The 19,443-nt window shown below is 40.3% G+C and overlaps 1 protein-coding gene across 1 annotated transcript; it reads left to right on the plus strand.

The window, feature by feature from the left end:
* The first annotated feature begins 5,324 nt into the window (after positions 1–5,324).
* On the plus strand, positions 5,325–19,245 carry PLAC9 (placenta associated 9). The gene is made up of 4 exons (XM_074830525.1): positions 5,325–5,699; positions 16,476–16,576; positions 17,509–17,629; positions 19,055–19,245. The coding sequence occupies exons 1-4, from the start codon at positions 5,642–5,644 to the stop codon at positions 19,063–19,065; spliced, it is 291 nt and encodes a 96-aa protein (XP_074686626.1). The 5' UTR covers positions 5,325–5,641; the 3' UTR covers positions 19,066–19,245.
* The last annotated feature ends 198 nt before the right edge of the window (positions 19,246–19,443 follow it).

The raw sequence follows: 19,443 nt of genomic DNA on the forward strand, positions 1-19,443 counted from the left end.
CCATATGACGTCTGCTCAGTATAAAGTTGGGAGAAAGGAGGAAGGGGGTGGGGTCACCCTTAGTCCTCCGAGGCAACCGCTACGCGTATCAGAGCCCTGCTTCCTGAGAAGGCCCAACATTGCCTGTTCATGGGAAGTAGAGAATAAATCTGTTTTCTTTTTTTTTTGCTTCCATGCGCGGACCTTTGCTTATATTAAAACTGCTGTTGTTTTACCCACAAGGGCTGTTTTGTTTTCCTATCTTATTTTCTTTCCCCTCTTTGCCCTGTTGAGAAAAAAAGGGGAAAAGGGGGGAAGTGATAGAGTGACTTGGTGGGTACCTGGCATTTAGCCAAGGTCAAATCACCACAACCATACAGTAATAGCTAGCTGTACTGTTGGGGAATCTTGTTGGACAAGATCCACCATGTGATTAACTACGCAGTCAGCAGGATGAAAAAATTCATACACATTCTTGTTCAGTCTCTGCCTAGAAGCATGTGCTGGAAGCATGCTTAAAGCAAAATTGCAGTTAAAGATGTGAGGTGTCTGTAATAACAAAGGAACTACTACCATCCTGCTACAGTATTATATTTCCTCCAACAAATGTATTTTAAAAGGAGTCTTAACCTGGGACTTTTACTACATTGGCTGTAAAATAATACATGTACTGTAAATTTTCAGAGGAATGGCAGTGGAGTGATTAGCTTGGCTTCTCTCTCTGGCAAGTCATTCTTTGCTTTGCATCTGTCCATGACCTTGTGGTAATTAAGAGGAAAGGGGAATATGATGACTAGTAATTGAAAATGGGATTTATTTCCAGCTGTTTCTCTGTTTTATTAGATATCTCCACTTCACAAGTCCCTCATATGGTAAATATTACCTATATTCTAAGGCTTTGTATACATGGCTGATGCATTGCCTAATGGAGAAAGGTACACAGATGTTAAGTAACACAGACCCCTGCTTTAATGCTGTTGGTCATGACTCGTGTTCAGCAAGGTGCTATTCAACAGATGAATAGCTTCTCAGATATTAGTTGCCTCTTCACAGAATGAAAATGTTGGCCCAGTTTCAAGTAATTATCTCATTTAACTGGTGTGGTTTGCCATATTGATCTGCGAAAGGCACTAGGTGAGTAATTCTAATTTGGGAATAATCAAGTACTTCCGCCATGAGCATTATTTTCTAGAATATTATCTACCATGCACTCACAGATCTATTTCACATTTTTATGTGACTCAAATGGGTGGACATAAAGTTACAATAGCAAAGGGATGCAGCCTTCTGTAATAGAAAATACAGCACATATTATCAGATCACCATCTGTGCAATACAGGACTGGGAGTCAAGAGTCTATTCCTGAGTCACTAATTTAGCTGAGAATACAGTTAATCCAGCTTTGTTAGGACAAAGTTTTCCTTTCTCTAAAATGGGCAGGCACATCACATACCATATTTCATGAGGCATGGCCAGGCTTCATAAAATGCATGAAATCTGTCAAATGAAAGGGTCTAACAACTGATTAAAAATACAAAACCGACAACATTGTTCACTAATATTCCATGTGACCCACCCATTCCTTCAGCTTTCTGATTCAGTTTCCTCACAGATGATTACTCAGGAAGCTGAAGCCACAGATGCAAAACAGCCTGAAGCCATCGGATGCTTACCTAATGCTGGCAAACAGAATCCAGCCTAGTGTGTTGGCACCAAGATGACACAGGAGAGTCAATTCCTGTAGCTGACTCACTGTTGGCTTTAGGCGTAGTACAAAACGTATTGTTTTGAAGAAGGCTGGATCAGAGTTGTCTGCTCCATGACACATACATTTGTTAACTTCTCCAGGGAGGGTACAATTAGAGACAGAGCTGATCTTGACAGTACCTCATACCATCAACCATGTGATATATTTTTTTTAACAGTGTCAAAGACTATGCCTTTATGACAATAGCAGGAGAACTTCACACTTTTTAATGTCCCTTGCAAATCAAGATAATAAACACTAGTACAACTCGGTATATAACAGACTGGAGAGGGGATTGCACTGGCACAGAACCTGAAGGTATTGACACATTGAAGGCTGCGGCCCACAAGACCTGTAACACCAGCTGAGGCTGCCCCATGAACAAGAGAGACATGGAGGCTCAGTGGAGATTGTCAAGGATGTGGTGCTAAGAGTCACTACTATCAAAAGTTTTAAACGGCAATGACTACTTCATTCTGGTGAGGCCTTTCATCTGTTCACCTAACAGATGCACTAGTTGCAGAGCAGCTTCTACTTCCCTTAGAAGCAGCCCACAAGCTGCCTACCTGCTCTGTGGAAATCAACCTCTCCAAGTAACAAAATTCTGCTTTCACATCTATCCAACTACTGTTTCAACCCCGCAGCTGGAAACTGAGTAAACTGAGTCAAAATAACTGACCTCTTCTAAAAGGATCACGAACCAAGCCTCATTTTACATAAGGTGTTCAACAGCCTCCAAGTAGCAAGAACTTTTGGTCATGAGCAGCTAGCAGATACTAAGCTTGTGATGAGAGCCCAAAGAATATCGACAGTCCCTAATGGACACCAATCTTCTCCCAGGGGCAGGTAGGCAGGACACACGAACCTTACACTGATTTCATCATCTACCAGTGTTAAATCCAGAACAGAAATTATTCTCTTTCATTTCCTTCTCTTCAGCATAAGGCACTTTCCTCTCCCTACAAGGATGGGTTTTCTACCATAGTTTTGTTCCCTGAAGTAATCTCCATTTTCTCTGTCTCACTTAAAGTCCCAAGGGACTGCACTATAGCACACTCCAATTTTTGCCAAGTGTATGCTCAGCTATATCTTCTGTCAACCCATGCTGCAGGATTTCATGCCCATTAACAGTATGATCTTTTTCACATGGCACATATGTCCTCTGCCAACAAATATCCTTTTTTAATTCTGTTCCTTCTCCCTATGCACTCAGTGGGATCACTGTACACTTATTTGTTGCTTTTGCCAAGCATTTGACTAGTTCAAGAGATACAGAAAGACTGTACAAAAAACCCACTCCCAAAATAGACTTAATTCTTATGTTTGCTCTCGCTTTCACCAGACTGCCTGCTGGCAAAAATTCACATCCCTATTTGCTGGTATGCTTTTTTTGGCTGCTGGTATCTTGGGAACATCTCAACAGCTGGATTTTGTGCAAACGTATATTCATATGATCTCATTATATTCTCATATATGGACATTTCCAAGATGAATGTGCTGAAGAATGCTTTCTCTGATGGTGATCAGTTACTGACTAACTTTTCAGAAGACAAATAGGTTTGTATCGTAGTCTTTCTGCTGCTCTCAAATATTCTGTCTTGCACTGAAAAAATCTACTTTGCAATTTAATGATTTCTGTCACACACCCTAAATCTTTTGTACCGCATGTTGCTAGTTAAATTGTCTTAATCTGTAATTTCATTCTGAGTATTTATAAATGCCAGAAGTAATCTTAGGTAATTAACCAAGGTCATCAAAGTTCTCAGGACAGGTAGTCCTACTGAAAACCAAAATCCCACTGGGCAGAAGCATTCTTTCTGGCTGCATTTCCCTGTAGTGAAAAGAGCTTCTCTCTCATTACAGAAACAACCCCTGGAGTATGAAACTAGAGAAAACCCTCACTATTTTGTTTAGTTCTCCACCTCACTATGGTCAAACATAACACAATATGTAAAAATATGTAAAAATAAGAAGCAAGTGCCTTGGTAAGGACTGAACTGTTCCAGGAGCCTGAGAGCAATTTAGGAGGAGTCTCAAGGAAATGTGCTGTAAAAAGCGGATAAGTGACCTCAGCAAAGGTGGTCTGGAATGGAAATTGTATTATTTTTTATAGTGTGTTGAAAACTGATTCAATGAATGTTCATCGCTTTTTCATAGTATGGTACAGAGGACTGCAGAGATCATTCAAAGAAGCATCCACGAACAGGCTCCCTTTGCAATACAGAGACTGCATTGGGTGATTCTACTTAAGGAAGGACAAAGGCAAAGGACAAACACATTCAGAAAACAGCAGCCAACTATTCATAAATATTCTCTCCTCTCTCCGAAGCGCAGACAACACTCACATAATCTCTCACTTTAAAAATCACAGCCTACCACATCAGTCTCTCATATTCAAACACAGAATAAACCAGAGTGGACTCACTGTTACCTGTCACAATTCCTCTTTAAAGACCCATTCATAACAAAATTAAAATTTATGTAATTTTTCAGCAGGAATGATCAGATTTATTCACAAAACAAGAATTTGTAAAAATTGCAGTATTGCTACATAGTGATTTAAGCCAAGACACCCAGAAAAACACTGCCACTCTAATTCTCATAGCCAATTTAATTTTTATTTCATAAAAATGTTAGCTTACTAGAACCAGCCCTGAGAGCTCAATACATACCGAGGTTGTTCTGTGCCCTGTTTTGTTCAGTGCTTCAAGGCAGTTACGAGCTAAATTCAAATCACAGAGTCTTTATTACTGAGGCTATTTTGGCTTGTAATTGCACTTACAATCTAACTTGATTCGGAAATCACTGAGGGTGATTATACTTTGAACTCCATGAGAGCATCTCTACAGGCTCACTTTCAGATATCTTATTTGAATAACTTGATTTTCTGACTACTAGAGAGGTGGTAAAGACTAAGGAAATCTGTTCTAGTTTGCAGGTTTTTATTTTCAACAGTTAGAACACTGTTTATCCTAGACAATGGCCTTTAGGATTAAGTAGGAAACCTTAATGGCCTTTGACCTTTCACTTGCAGTAGTTTGAAAAAAGGTAACTAAACTTAAATGAATATGAGGAACAATACCAGGAAGGAGATATCTTAAGTCTTTGAACACCAGTCTAATGGAGTCAAAGACTGGCACTTACCCAGTCAGCACCCATGAACTCTCAAGACAAACAATTAACAATTAAGATCCTGCTAAAAATCACACATCTTGTCAGAATACCGTTAATGGCGCTATTTTTGCACATGATGTTACCAAGTCTAACCTATCTCAAAAACCTGCCAAACTGAAAAGAGCTCAGATGGCTCCTCAGGAGCTCCTATGATACTGTCCAAACTTAAAGCACCACAGACAGTTGCCACCTCCCACAACACTGTCATGCTTCATACTGCCCACAAAAGAATGTTTCTGCAATCTTCAAAATGAAAAAATAGTGGAAAAAGCCCTGTAAGCTCACAAGATCTGAAGATACTCTGTTTTCCAGTGTTCCTGCGTTCCCCGCCCTAGAAGAAATCCTACAGGGAAAGAAACATCCAGCACCCCTTCCTCCTCCTTTCTCCCTTCCTTTTCTTGCCCCACTTGCTGTATTTACAGGATCCAAAGCTCTTCAGCACATTCCAGTTGTAGTCTGCATAAATAAATACAAGCGTAAAAAAAATAACTTTGGGGAGATTGGATCACTGCCAGCCTTCCTGGGTAACTGGACTTTGTGTGGAGCTGGAAGGGTGTTTTTTAAAAGGAGGGAAGCAGAAGAGAACAGCTCAAGAATCTTGGCTCAGCCTGGGCATATTTCCTCCTAACTCTGGCTAAACCTCAGCACAAACGGCTGGACGGAGGAGTTGATGCGAAGTCGGGGAGAGAGGCTGCAGGGCTCTCCACCAGGACTACAGCAGAGCTTGGAGAGGCTGAAACCATGCTTTTCCTTTGGGTGCTGGCATTTATTTTAGTCCTGCAGGAGCAAGATCTCTTAGGTAAGTGATTCCGAGCTTGCATGGTCAAAGCCTTTGTGTGGGGTAGCAGGGGGAGGTAAAGAAGTGCTTACTCTATGGGGTTTATATGAAGGTGACACAGGTACATGTCAAAATTCTGTGGGAATACTGGTTTTAACAGGAAAAACTCCATTTTTGTGCTATTAAAGTCTGTCCTGGTGGCATATTGCTTTGGTAGAGATTTTTCACTTCAAGGGACATGCTATCACTATTTTCAGAAATTTAGAACCACATTCAAGTGCTGCAGCCAGTGCCCTGCATCTCCATAATTACTGTTCAGGCAGCCTTATTAACATACACAGTAATCCACTCAGAAATGAGATCAAAGGTGACTAGAGAAAGATTTTCCTTTATTCAAATCCTTCTTTTTAGATTTACTGGTAACAGCACCACATTATTTTCTCTTCTGCTTTGGATTACTTATTCCTGAGATTTTGAGGCACATAACGCCTTCTCCAAATGCCTTGGGAGTACAAAGTATAAACACAGAACATCTGATAAACTTGCATCTGAATTTTATTTCATTAACAACAGATTTGTGCTGGAATAACCTATAATCACATCGTAGCTGACAGTGTGACTGAAAGCTATTCAGTTTGGCTAGTTTGAGAGTTTATAGTCCCTGTGTAACCACAAACCTGGCTTCCCAGCCTGTTTGTATGACGTGTTTTCTGCTAGCTGAGGCCCAGCTTTCTTTTCCCTCTGCTCTTACTTCTCAACAACACAGTGTTTGTATTTCACAGCAGGGTAGTAAGTTTCCATTACAATCAAAACATTTGCTGAAAAAATGTTAGTTCCTTCTGCCCCCAACTCCTAGTTACTTTTCCTTGCCCTGACTCCCTTCCACCCAACTGGCCTTGTAATGTTTATCAGTGATGAACTGAAATATTAATACTCCAGCAAGGGCACTCTAACTCCACAAGTACTCACTAGCATCTTGTGAGTTTTGCGAGCTTCAAAAAAAAAAAATTGTGAAATTAAAGAAGAAAAAAATAAAAGGATGGAAGAATGCTTTTGTTTATTCCCCTAAAAGTATGGTTTTAAGCTGAAATCATTAACAAATTCAGATAAAATCCAGCTAAATAGAACAGTACTTGAATAGTAACTGCAGTGGAGACCAGTACCCAGTATCATGCCACATGGTAGCTACTCAGTCAGGGAATCATTTTCACTGTCTCAATCATGTGCTTTATGTAAGATGGGCAATTTTGTGTCTGCTATGACCAGGGGAGTACCCTGGCTGGCTGACAGGCTTAAAACAGTCATCCCCACATTCCCTTTGCTACCTTTGAGTCAGGGAATCTAACTTTTGATTTCCCTACAGATCCTCCCTCCCAATGCCCATGGGTTCCTCTTAAAAATGGTTTGGAATTGGCCAAAGTAGAATTTATGTTTCAATTCAGCCATTAATATGACCAATCTCATATTCATAGAGCTCAGCCTTCAAACAGATCAGGAGGAGAAGCTGGTGCGGGAGCCCTCCTGGATGCAACCATGTGCTCCTGCCTAATGGCCACAGTTTCTAGTTTTTTGCTGTTGTTGCTGGGTTAGTTTGTGGGGGGCTCACAAATGTAGCATACGATGTAGCCTGGGGCACCAGAGCATTCAGTACCTGCCCCATGTAAATGTGTTTCCATCCTTACAAAAACCTCCAGGCAAATTGTTCTGAGGGATGCAGCACCCCAACAGTGATATCTTTGCTGCATGTTTATGCATGGCAGAGAGGTGACCTGGAGTCCTCAGGTACACAAGTACCTGGCAAGCAGGCTGGCTCTGCTGACATGCTCCATTTAGCTGAGCAAACCAAATACTGAGCATGCTACTAAGTAGACAGCAACAGGAGAGCTCCAGTGGAGGCATTGCTGCTCAAAACTCCACACTGTGGCATGATTTTTTAAACAGAAGTTTCCTTCGGTTTTAACTACAAGTTAAAGTAAACCAAGTGTAAGAATGTTTTTCTTCATTCATCTAACGTAATATGACTTCTCAGAATATTTTGGATCCTCTGATACACACATACGATATCAAAGCTGAGAAGATCCATAAGCTAGACCATTGCCTAGAAATCGGAGAGAAAAAAATCCCTTCAGAACAGCTTACTTTTGCCCAAAATTGACCATTTGCATTCTCACAGAACAGTGTTTTGCTTCCAGGAGGTTAAATTACTGCACTGTAGAATAAAATCCACAATAAAAATTTATGAGAGATATCCTATCTTAAACCAGACTTGGACTCACATTTCTTTGCTAATAAACTGGTAGTGGTTTAACCTATACCCCATGTTATAGGTATTTTCTGTCATTATAGAAACCTACCAGCATTATTGTCTCCAATGCAAGGATTACAGTCTTTGCAAACACTCATCTCAGAGCTCCAACAAGGAAGGAGAAAAAGTTAGTCACAACAAAGTGTACCCAGATGTAGGTGTGTTTCTTAAGACCATGATGCATCTGAAGAGAGGGGTTCTGTACAGACGTGAGCCTTTTTACAGTTTTTATACATATGTAAAACTCTATGTTTTGTTATATTTAGTTAAAAGGAATTTACTAAGTTCTGTAGGCTTTGTAACCTCCATGTGTAAAGATTAATATCAAACTCCAAAGAAGTCAGGAGTTTAGAAATATAGGACTCCTGCTGTTCATCTGCAGGGTGCAACTGTATTTATAAATGCAGCTGATCTGCTCTGGTTGAAGCAGTTGTGAGTCTTGGCCATGAATGACAAGATCTAGTATGTATGTACGTATGTGCGTGTGTGTGTGTATCTATATTACTTCCTGAGTTGTTGCAGAACACACGAACTGTCTGCCAGAGGAAAATACATCTTCAAGCAAGTTCTTAGGCTTGTTTAAGCATCAGAAAAATCTTCAAGGATATTCTTTCATCGTACAATCACATTTCTTTCTACTGCCATGACTTACTCATATGCAAACTACACAACCACAGAGCTGACTAATAAGTCACAGACTCACCTTGCCCACTCCCCATGACCGTAACTCCTATTGCTAAACACAGACCAAAAGCCATGTCCTCATAAAATTGAAAAACTCTTTATCCCCATATACCAGTGGTCAACCTCAAATTGATGGTGGCATCAAATAGTCATGTTATCTCACCTCCTCCATTCTCAAACCAGCCTTATGCTCACTCATTCTACACAATTTACATTCTTTACATGTGCTACAACACAGCTCCGCTTCTTCCTAAAATTGCTCATGCCCTTCTCCACACAGAAGCATGTCCTATACAGCTACTAGCTATAATCCTCCTAACACTGTCTTAGTTTCCAAAACAAATATATGTTCACACATAAATAAATACATAATAAAGGGAAACTTTTGTTTGCAGCCCAAAGCATCAAGGCATCCCATTCACGAATTAGAGTAACCTACCTGCAAATTACGCAGCTCACATCAGTCCAGTTCCCTGTGGTTATTTTCCATTGAAGCAAGAAGCACAAGAGGATATTCCCTGGCTGCTTGTTCAGAAGACCAGCATGCTGGAAACACATTCCAAGCCAACAGCTCCCTCATAGGAACATCTTATTGTTATGCTGCTTCTTTTGAATGAAAATATACAAAACTTAAGTGCTTCTTACAATCACAAATATGGTAACACAGCAGCAGCAGAAAAGTGGTTTTTCAAGTAGTAATTTTTCTTCTGGCAGAGAGTGATAGCAGGGGCCCCAGATTTTGCTGTGTCTGAAAAAAAGAGTGCGCACTGGCAGCACAAACTATCCCTGGCCTTGTACAGACCCCCCTCGGACTTCACTGCTGGGTAAGCAAGAGCTGAAGCTCCCTTGTGAAAGAAGAATGACATGGATCACAATAGCAAAAACCTCCTCCAAACAAAGTAGTTTTACACAGAAATACATGGCAGCCATCTCCTAGTCAGGAACAATTTCTATCAAATCCCATTTCGGATTTTACGTATTTCACAAGCACCAGTGAGGCATGGCAGGACCAGAACACATCACAACATGGCATCTCAGATGCAGATTGATAGGACAGACAAGTTAGAGAAGTGAGAACTGGTATGCTGATACCCTGACCCACCTTCACTAATGCAATGCATCCCACAATGCATGAGATGTCCTCTTTGGTCTTCTTTCAGGGAAAGAAGAATTAAAATAAGTTCAATCTTAACTGATCTAGGATCTGAAATACTATTCATAGCAGCATATGATAAGCAGAGTATAAACCAGGTCTGCAAGTTTGGAACTTCACTTTCTGATATGGTTATTTAGCATCTAAAATAAATATTAAAAATAATTAATTTCATGGAAGAACCTTATTTCAGGGTGTTTCCATTATCAGATGCTCATGAAGCTTGGATACCAGAGGAATCCCTTGGGTTTTGTTCCATGTCTGAAATCTTTCCAAGGCTTCACTGGCATTCAGGTAGCAATTGAAGTATACAGGGAATGTATAGGTTACAGATTAATCCCTAATTAGGCATTTAAAACTTTCAATGTACCTTCTCGAAATGATTTTTAAAAACCCCAAACCAATCCTCCCCCACACCCCAAGTTCCTGAAGAGCTTTCTACTGTCAATTCCCATCTAATATACAATGCCTACCTTCCATCTCTCACTTTGGATATTCCACATTTGCCCCGTATGGAATCTGCAGTGTTGTTCTGCCATAAAAGCTAGAGCCTAATAAAGGTGTGTGTACATATATATATTTACATGTGTGTATATATATATTTGCATGTATATATAAGCAAAACCCTGCAGTTGCCTCCAGTGTAAAGCATAGTAACCTATGACAGTATATAAGAAGCTAAGAAATTTTACGTATTAATTACAATTCCTGTAGCCTTTATTGCAATCACTGAAGGCAAGAATTCCCTTATTTTTAAGCAACTAGAATCTTGAAAGAGGTTCAGAGTTGCCTAAATCACAGCTAAGCATTAGGCAGTGTTTTATGGATTACAGCCTGGAAGATACTCTATGTCCAGTTAAAGATATGCTCTTGAGCATGTAAGAATTTGAAGACAATCTGCACATTAAAAAACATTTCCAATACAACATGTACTAACAAGAAAATTTGATATGGATTAAGTTATATATAATACAGTTTAAAATTAATTTGGGCACACTGGTGATAATGAAACCGGTATTGGTACAGAAAGTTATTCCAGTACTTCCATATCTAAGGATGCCAATGTAATTAAGCGTTGACATAACTGGAAACTAAGTTGGATGCCTTTAAGAACTGCCCCCAAAATTAAATATGACTAAAAGTCTTGGCTTAACACGGTCTTAGGTCTGAAAGCTCTAATACTGATAGTATTAGTATCAGTTCAGGTTCAAAGCAATTGAACCTTTCCTGTATTCAGCTGCAAGTTAACTTCACCAACCACTTTTGTAAAGTGTATAATTTCTTGAGCTAACACTTCGAAGTTATATACACATGTTAAAGTGGAGTCCAACACTTATATTTAGAGAAGGAATAATTTAAGCAGGGATCAGCAAATCCCTTCAGAGGTCTGTTGAATTCTTCTCAAATTGGTTAGGGGGGTTCACCATTTGAATCTGATACTTAAGTTCATGACCTTTTTCCTATTGGAACATAAATCCATTACTACCCCTCCTTCATTTTCTTATTGAAAGCTATTTGGCCACCTTATGCTATATGCTCCAGGTATAAAATGATACTGCTAAACCTAAGGCAATGCAAACAAGAACACACAGCAAAGTATGTTTTCTTGAAGAGTTACACATGTTCTCCTTTATTCCCTTTGGTCTTTCACATTATTTCAAGCTTTCTTATTTGCCATCTGGTTCCTGTTTCAATCTCGCTTGTCTTTCATTTGGCTTGTGGCCTGCTTTGTTTTACCCCTCCCCTCCCTACTGAGCACAACATGAACTCTCAGTTAACTTTCAAAACCACACTGATCATAGAACGATGCAGAAGGAATTTTATAGACTTTAAGACCAATAGGGAACATTATGGTCACTGAGCTTGACCTTCTCCGTAACACAGACCAAAGAACCCAACCCCGTAATTTCTGTATCAAGCCTGTAACTTCAGTTTGACCAGCAATGCATCTTTAGGAAGGTTACTTACAAAGACCTACCAGATCTGTGTGATCGCATACTTCAGTTCTGCCAACAGTGGCACTTGGTAACAGTGCCAAATGACAGCTAAGAGCCAGTTGCTTGGGTTTATTCTGATGCTTAACATTAGCATCTACTTGAATGATCAAAATGAACCATTTAACAGCATCTGGATAGACAGAATCCTGAGGGTCCTAGAAGCAGACTTCTTCAGGGATTGTGTAGAAGCAACATCTTGGGGGACTGGGGAATATATCAAATGTACAGGGGGCAGAGGAGCTTAGCAGAGGTATTCTAAAACTAAGGCCTTTACTCTGTTTGCTAAGCTTGTTTTAGCTCTTACCTCATTGCTCTTTCTATCCCCTGCTATAAGATCAAGTTTTCTACAGTCAGGCTGACCATGATACACAGATCATCATCATATTCTTTATCATGCTGCTTTCAAACATTAAGCATACTCTTCTATTAAACATATACTTATTAGCAACCAACACAGAGATTCTTCATTTTCCTGCTCCATCTCCTGGTGTCTGACTGTATCACAGCACAGGGCAATTGTAACCACCTGGCTTTACGGGCACAACCAACGTAGCATGGATGACTTAATCAGAGGAAAAAAAGGCATGGGTTGTTTTCTTATCTTGAACAAAAGACTTCTGATTCTTGATGAAAAATAACCACCTATATATCAAATAGGACGGACTTCAAGAATTGAACTAAGCATCTCACTTGCAGGAAGCATCAGGTGGGAATTTGCTGATGGGAAATTAACTGAAAGGTAATGTAATGCTTCAATATAGCAGACAGAACAACAAATATCTGCCTGAAGTAATCCATTAGGTTTCAAATGAGATATTTAAGACATTGAAATATGCCTCCTACACACTTGCTTAAGCTGTCAGAAGTCGCACATACCCACACATTTTAAATATGTAATTTATACAGCAAAGAAGCTGCATATTTAAAGCTTAGCTTTAAATTTTACTATCAAAGTTTTCTGCATTTATGCATGTGCTTTGACACATAGGCAAGTAAAAATTCTCATTTACATTATAAAAATATTTCTTCAGCAACAAGAGAGCAAATACATGGAAGTATCCTAAAAGGCCATTAGTCTTTTGCTTACATGGTTTGCAGCCTTCCATTCTGCACTTCCTTTACAAGGTGACTGCTGTTATTACATGAGGTAGAGATGCTGCTGGAGAAGGTCAGTGCCAAAGGCAGACTGTGTCATTTTCCTTCACCAACTGCAATACAGAGATGGGCATCACTCATAAGCAACATGTGATTCTCCTTGAGCACATGGAAATTATTGCTTCAGCAGAATTGTCTGACCACTGTGACCCAGATACATGCCATATTTACAAGGGACCGGATGTGTCCTGTGAACAGCCCATCCAAGAGATAAAGGCTGTGGGTTAAGAGCTAAAGCCAGACAACAAAATAACAATCAGGGGTTTTGGCAGCCAAAGCCTCAAGCCAAGGCTCAGAAAACAGAAGGCAACTATACTTATCGAAGCACTGGCTGCCCAGACAGCAGCAGAAATCACCCACCTCAAGTACCCTGTTCTGTCATGGTGGTGAAGGGGCAATTGCAAGTGCAAGAGCACCTCTGCTCCGGTGTGAGGGTCGCTACCCAGACACAGACATGCAGGCCCTGGCTGCGAGGGTTTCTGCTGGGTCAGCCCTCAGCCAACTCCATACTGTGAGGTCCGGGAACTAGATACGCTTTGGTTTCTACTAACTTACCACTCTCTAACAACAGCTATCAGGTGCTTCATGAGACACTTTGGCTTGGACTATTTGTCAGATTTTCTAGGTACTGCACTAGTCCTGTGGTTCTGGGTAACAGCTTACAGTCCTATCAAACTAGGACAAGACACTTCCTCCTCCTTCGATAACTGCATTACAGTTTATAACACAGCAATGTGCTCCGAGTGCCAGAAAGTTGTCTGTCTCCATGTCAGAAGAAAGGAACCAGCCACCCCAAGCAACCAAACACTACCGAGTCCTGCATTTCACAGCAACCCCTTTACCTAGTTCTCTAGGCATGCATGTGCACACAAAGCTGCGCAGTGTTTTGCTAACCTCACAGTGAGATGCAACAACCTTACGCTGGCTATGCATACCTATCATGGCACCCCCTGCTTTGAACAAATGACACAGTCATCCATCATATCTAATCTCCCCATCTACATACACCTGCCTAGAGTGGCAGTCAGCACAATGCTGAGGTTTGTGCTGAACAGAATGCTCTTCCACACAGAAGGGCTAAGCTAAAGGAATGATCAAAGTGGCATTTTGGGTAAGACCTTATATAATTTCTGCTTCAAAAAGTCACTTTGCAGATCTGAGGTCCTGTATTGGGAAAAAGGTGAAAGGAGCCCCTGCACAGTGCCAACAGGCATGCCACCAGGCCTTTAGGCAGTTTGGAAAGGCCAGACAGCCACTGGGTCAGAGTCCCCTCTGGGCAGGACAGACAGCTACTTCTGCTTCTCCTACAGCAAAGCTCTGGGCTTTCTTTAATGGATCACCATGATATAAGATGCATGATCAGAGAAAAAGAAGTGGCCAACACTAACTTGAGCTAGCCAACACTAACCTTCTTGCATTTCCATTTCTAGGGAACACACAAAACTAAACAAGCCTGGCATGTAACTACAGCTGGCTAAAAGCTCCTTTAACAACTGCATACCACGGGTGCTGGCCTTCACCCAAACTTTCCATCCAACCTTGTGATCAGTCATCTACAGCTAGGTTAATAAAGTGAAAAATAACCTCCTGGGGGATTCTTTAATTCTTCCATTTGCTCTTACTCCACCTAATGACTTCTGCCGCCTCTTTTCACAGTTCATTTGTAGTTAGATCTGGGAATGTTCCCAGCAGTCAACAACTGATCCGCAGTTACCTCATCCCCATGCCTTCTGCTTGCCCTCGGTTCTCTCTCCAACATAATGGCTGGCAATTCAGTGTACAGCTGAATGGGGCCATCACGCTTGACGCGGAAAGCTAGAGCTGGAAATATTGGAAAGGTGGAAATTTTATTATTCTCTGACAGTTAAGTGGAGCTTCCCTTGCTATTGTGCTATTATTAGGAAAGCCAAGGGTTGTAGACCAAGACTGGCCACTGCTTTGTAACCTCCATTTCTAAGACAGAATTTCAGTATCTCCATATTGTTCCACCCATGATGGAAAAAACACGTAGATAAACAAAAATTTTGAGAAGTATCATGGTTCACTTGGCCACTAAGTTACAAGGTAACCACACTCCCGAAACACCACCAGCAGCAACAAAGGGGGGAAAAAAGGGCAACTGCAAAGCAGCTAGTGTTTAAGTATCTGCCATATTTCAGCAACCTTCTGTAAACAGGTAAATTATTTGGGATTCTGCCCTAACAGCACCACCTCCTGGTGGGTGAATGCACCAAAAAACCCCAAATTAGAATCTCGTCACAAATAGACAACAAAAAATTTCTCTCTTAAGCTCCACCAAACCAATTTCTAAATAATGCCTAGTACTTCAGATAACATTTTAATTCTCTCCTCCTCCCCGCCCTCTGCCGCCGATTTCAAGGATACCATTCCAACTCAGAGTACATCTCTCATCCCATCAAACTGCAACAGCTACAATCCTTACTGACATGTTTGCCATCATCTGATACCTACGCTCCATAAATCTTGGCACAGACTTCCGATGAAGCAGTTCTAAATCACTGCTCTTGCACAACAGTACTGGACAGAACTAGTTGCTCTTACATTTCTTACTGTTCATTATAACATAAGCTCACAGTTTCCTTTTTGTTACAAACGACAACAGAATGAGTTACTGCTGCTTTCTCAATATCATAGCTTCTTCAGGCCTCAAACAAGAATAAGACCTAACTTTACATGGCACAAGATATGTTATGACTTTAGTGGGGTTTAAAATACTCTGCTACAGTTATCTGCACACTTACTATAATCTAAATGTTACTGAATGTTACACAAAAGTTCTGAAAAGGAAACTGGGTCCATTAAAGCATGGACAGCAGCAGGTACTGACTTTTCATGGAGTAGAGCCAGCAGAATGAAGATTCAAAGAGCAAGAGCTCATGAGTACTGAGAGGTAAAAACAGATAACTGTAAGAGATAAGTGACTTTGTATGTAGCACCATATATGAGTGACTTGGTCAGCAAATGGCATCAGCTGAACACACTTTTATCGTTTCCCTTCCCATTGCAAAATCAGTGTTACAGACAAGTTTCTGGCACAGTGGAATCACCAGCTTGGATCCATTTGGGGCATAAGTGGACAAACGTAGCTACTCTTCAAAGCTGTACCATACCAGCTGCTTCTGAAGAAAGTCTAAGAGGAACTGATGTGTAAGGCTAATGTTCCCAATGCTTAGTTTTATACTTGTAGACAGAGTTACAGTCTATAAACTTACCCTACACAAATAGGAAAAAATAGATTGTATAAAACAAACATACACACAAAACAAAACAAAATACCCCTGGCAAGAGAAAGATGTACAGGCAAGGGGACATTCATAGCACTGGGGTACAGCTGTAGTTACTGGGAGAGAGGTCCATTTCTACCTGGGACTCCTATATTAGTTTCATAAGCAATGCTGTTTAGCATGCAAAATACCACTTCAGAAGTCAGAAAGGACTGCTATTAAAAAGCTCCTGCTAATTAACTGTGGCCATTTTTCCAGCTGCTGCAGACCCTGTCAGTGTATTACCTGGAAGTTTGGGAAGAGGAAGCTGGTGTAACGAACATGATATGATCCACAAACGCTTAGACATTATTGAAGAGGTAAGAGCTATTGTGCTGGCTCCTGGACCTTACCAGACTGCTGCCCCATCCTTTTGACCAAATTAAAGAAGAATGATGTTTCTAGATACTGTCCTTTCTTGAGTTTAGTCTATTCAAGGTCTGACTTTTTTTCAGATGTCATGGTTTGTAACTATCTGTAAAGCCATTATTACCAGAAACATATATTGATGAATTCCAAACAACTGATTAACCAATCACTATTACACATCAGCTTTTTCTAAAATGTTTATAAACATGCCATTAATATAACAATCTCAGAACTGATACTTGTGAAGTTTCACATCTGCTCATGGCTAGATGTGAATTCTGAAGGTGACTCCAAGACTGACAGAGGAGTTTCTGCTTGCTCCTGCAGACTCTCAAGAGCTAAATGAACTCTATGACTGGGATTCTAGGAAAGCTGCAAAAGTTCTAAATTTTTTCCCTTGGTGCCTTAAGCACTCACAAGCTACATGTCCACTGCTAACTATTCCCAGCTGGGTAGCTGCCAAACTGCATGCTGTTGCTTCTCAAATGGAATGGTTACTTCTCTCCTGCTCTAGTCCCAGCCCTCTTCTTTCCACCCCATCAGCTCCTCTCATCTTCCCTGCAGATTTTCTTGGATATGATGAAGTGAGAGAGAATTAAAAACAAATGAATGCAAAGGTCTCTCTAAAAGGTCAAATTATGGGTGATTCTTTATGAAGAGGTGCTGTAATTTAAGTCGCAAAACAAAGTTTTAATACTTCACGCCGCTAGAGGCCAGCATAACACAAGAAATATTTAAATCTGCAATGCGCAATATAAATTAAATTAGCTGTTAGCATTATGGGACGTTAGATTTGCACTTCCGCTAACATATTTGGTACAATTCCTTCCACTTGACCCTTTGACCACCCCCTTTCTCCATTTGTCTCCCTTGTTTTCATTAGAAGGTACTAAAAACAGTGGAGCATCTAGAATCAGAAGTCAAATCGCTCCTCAACATCATCAGTGAGACAACATCGAATATCCCCATTGCTCCAGGAACCCCATTTACAGACATTTTTGATGGTAAGTATCTCGTGGGATATAACCTAAGCTGAAAACAGTGTTTCAGTGTTACCAAACATGTAATCTTTTCTCCCCCCAAGATGTGAAGTAATTCCTTCTTTCAATTCAGTGCAGCTAAGGCCTCACCTGAAATACTGGGTCCAGTTTTGAACACCAGGTTTCAACAACCACTAAAGAGGCAGGGGGGAAGTAGAGGGGGAAAAAAACCCCAAACACCAAACAAGGAAAAACCCAGCCAAGGAGCTAGATAGATGAGCTATACCCAAAGGTTGTTAAATTGGGGATATTTAGTCTGAAGAGTATCAAAGTGGCCCACCAGAACGAGTAAGGCTGCCACAAAGTTGAAAACTGTGTTTTCTTCCCCACTGCAAAAGTGAATAAAACAAGAAATAACACATCAAGAAAGACTCAAGCAAAACGTAATGCAAAGCTTTCTTACAAGGCCAGTGAACTACAGAAATGATAGTGTAGAACTGTAGAACAGCAGAATGGACTACGCAATCTCAAGGTCTTTCAGTTTTAAGATCCTGTGATTCTTTAGTTTCATGTGTGACAAATGAAACAAAGGAAGGTAAAAAATACAAAAAAGGTTATTACAAGTATTACCATTTTGATATCTTAAATCCAATTTTGACATGCAAGCTTCTCACACAAAATATGCTCCTGGATAAATGTTTCTGGAATAAATTAAACCACAACAGAAATTGTTTGGATGAGATCACCTGTTCTACAGAGTGTCTTATAACGCTCTGTCCTCCTCATTCTCTGTATCAATAGTGTATTTAACAAGGTGAGAGACACTCCTGGTGGAAAATAAACCTCTTGTGGAAAGGTATGAGCATCCACAGACATGCTTATGAAGTCAGTTATGTCAGTGTTGGGTTTTTTTTTGTTTAAGATAGCTGTACATGGGTACCTACACACATGCATATTGTAGTGCACTTACATGATAGAAGGTGGGCTTGAACTAGACAGCAGTAGAGTTTATTTTGGCTTTTAGTTCTTGCAGTTGGCTGTATGGATCTGGTTACCATGACTGGTATGTCCTCACCCACTCTGTTATTCATTAAAATTTCCAGTTTTCTGTGAGGGGCAGTTAATAGGCAATTAAGTTACTCCCCTGCAACAATTTCTTTTTTAAAAAAGTATTCCAGTAAAGTGTTACAGTGAATTTAAAATGGAAATCCTAAATCAACCTCAGTATATCAGTAGCACATCTATAGTAAGTACTACTCAGATGGAGCTTGCAACAACTGCCAAATGGCTTAAGAATTGCAGATAGACTTTCCTTCTGTGATGTGGTGAATCAGTGTGACAATTCCCCACTTCAAAGTAGCAGGATTCATGTTTTAAGTGATGTTTATCCACAAAGGTTGATCCTGATCTTACAAACAAAAATAATTACATCAGCTCTTCTCTATACAGATACCAGCTGAGCACTGCGAAGACAGAAGACAGCTGAATGTAACACTATGCTTGTCATAAACAGTTGCACTTTTGTTCATTAAATAAGCTTGTATTTCCAGAATTTGAGCGGGGTTGAATAATCCTCAGTTGTAGTTTGCCTTCTGCATTCTTGTGCTTTATAATAAACAGGCATTTGCTTTTAGACACTATTTCAAATCTTTTATCTTTTAAATCTTTCAGCAGCCCTACTTTATCAAAACTGCATTCCAAATACAGCACTCTCAGTAAGAAAACAAGATCAGGTGGGTCTGGGAGTAAAGCACAGCTAACAAACTTCCCTTAATCAAAAAGCCTTCTCCTTCCCTGGCAAAGAAGTGAACTCTTGTCATCAGTGTAAATCAATGAAG

Source organism: Strix aluco, chromosome 7 (genome assembly GCF_031877795.1).
Source record: "Strix aluco isolate bStrAlu1 chromosome 7, bStrAlu1.hap1, whole genome shotgun sequence".
Taxonomy (NCBI): domain Eukaryota; kingdom Metazoa; phylum Chordata; class Aves; order Strigiformes; family Strigidae; genus Strix; species Strix aluco.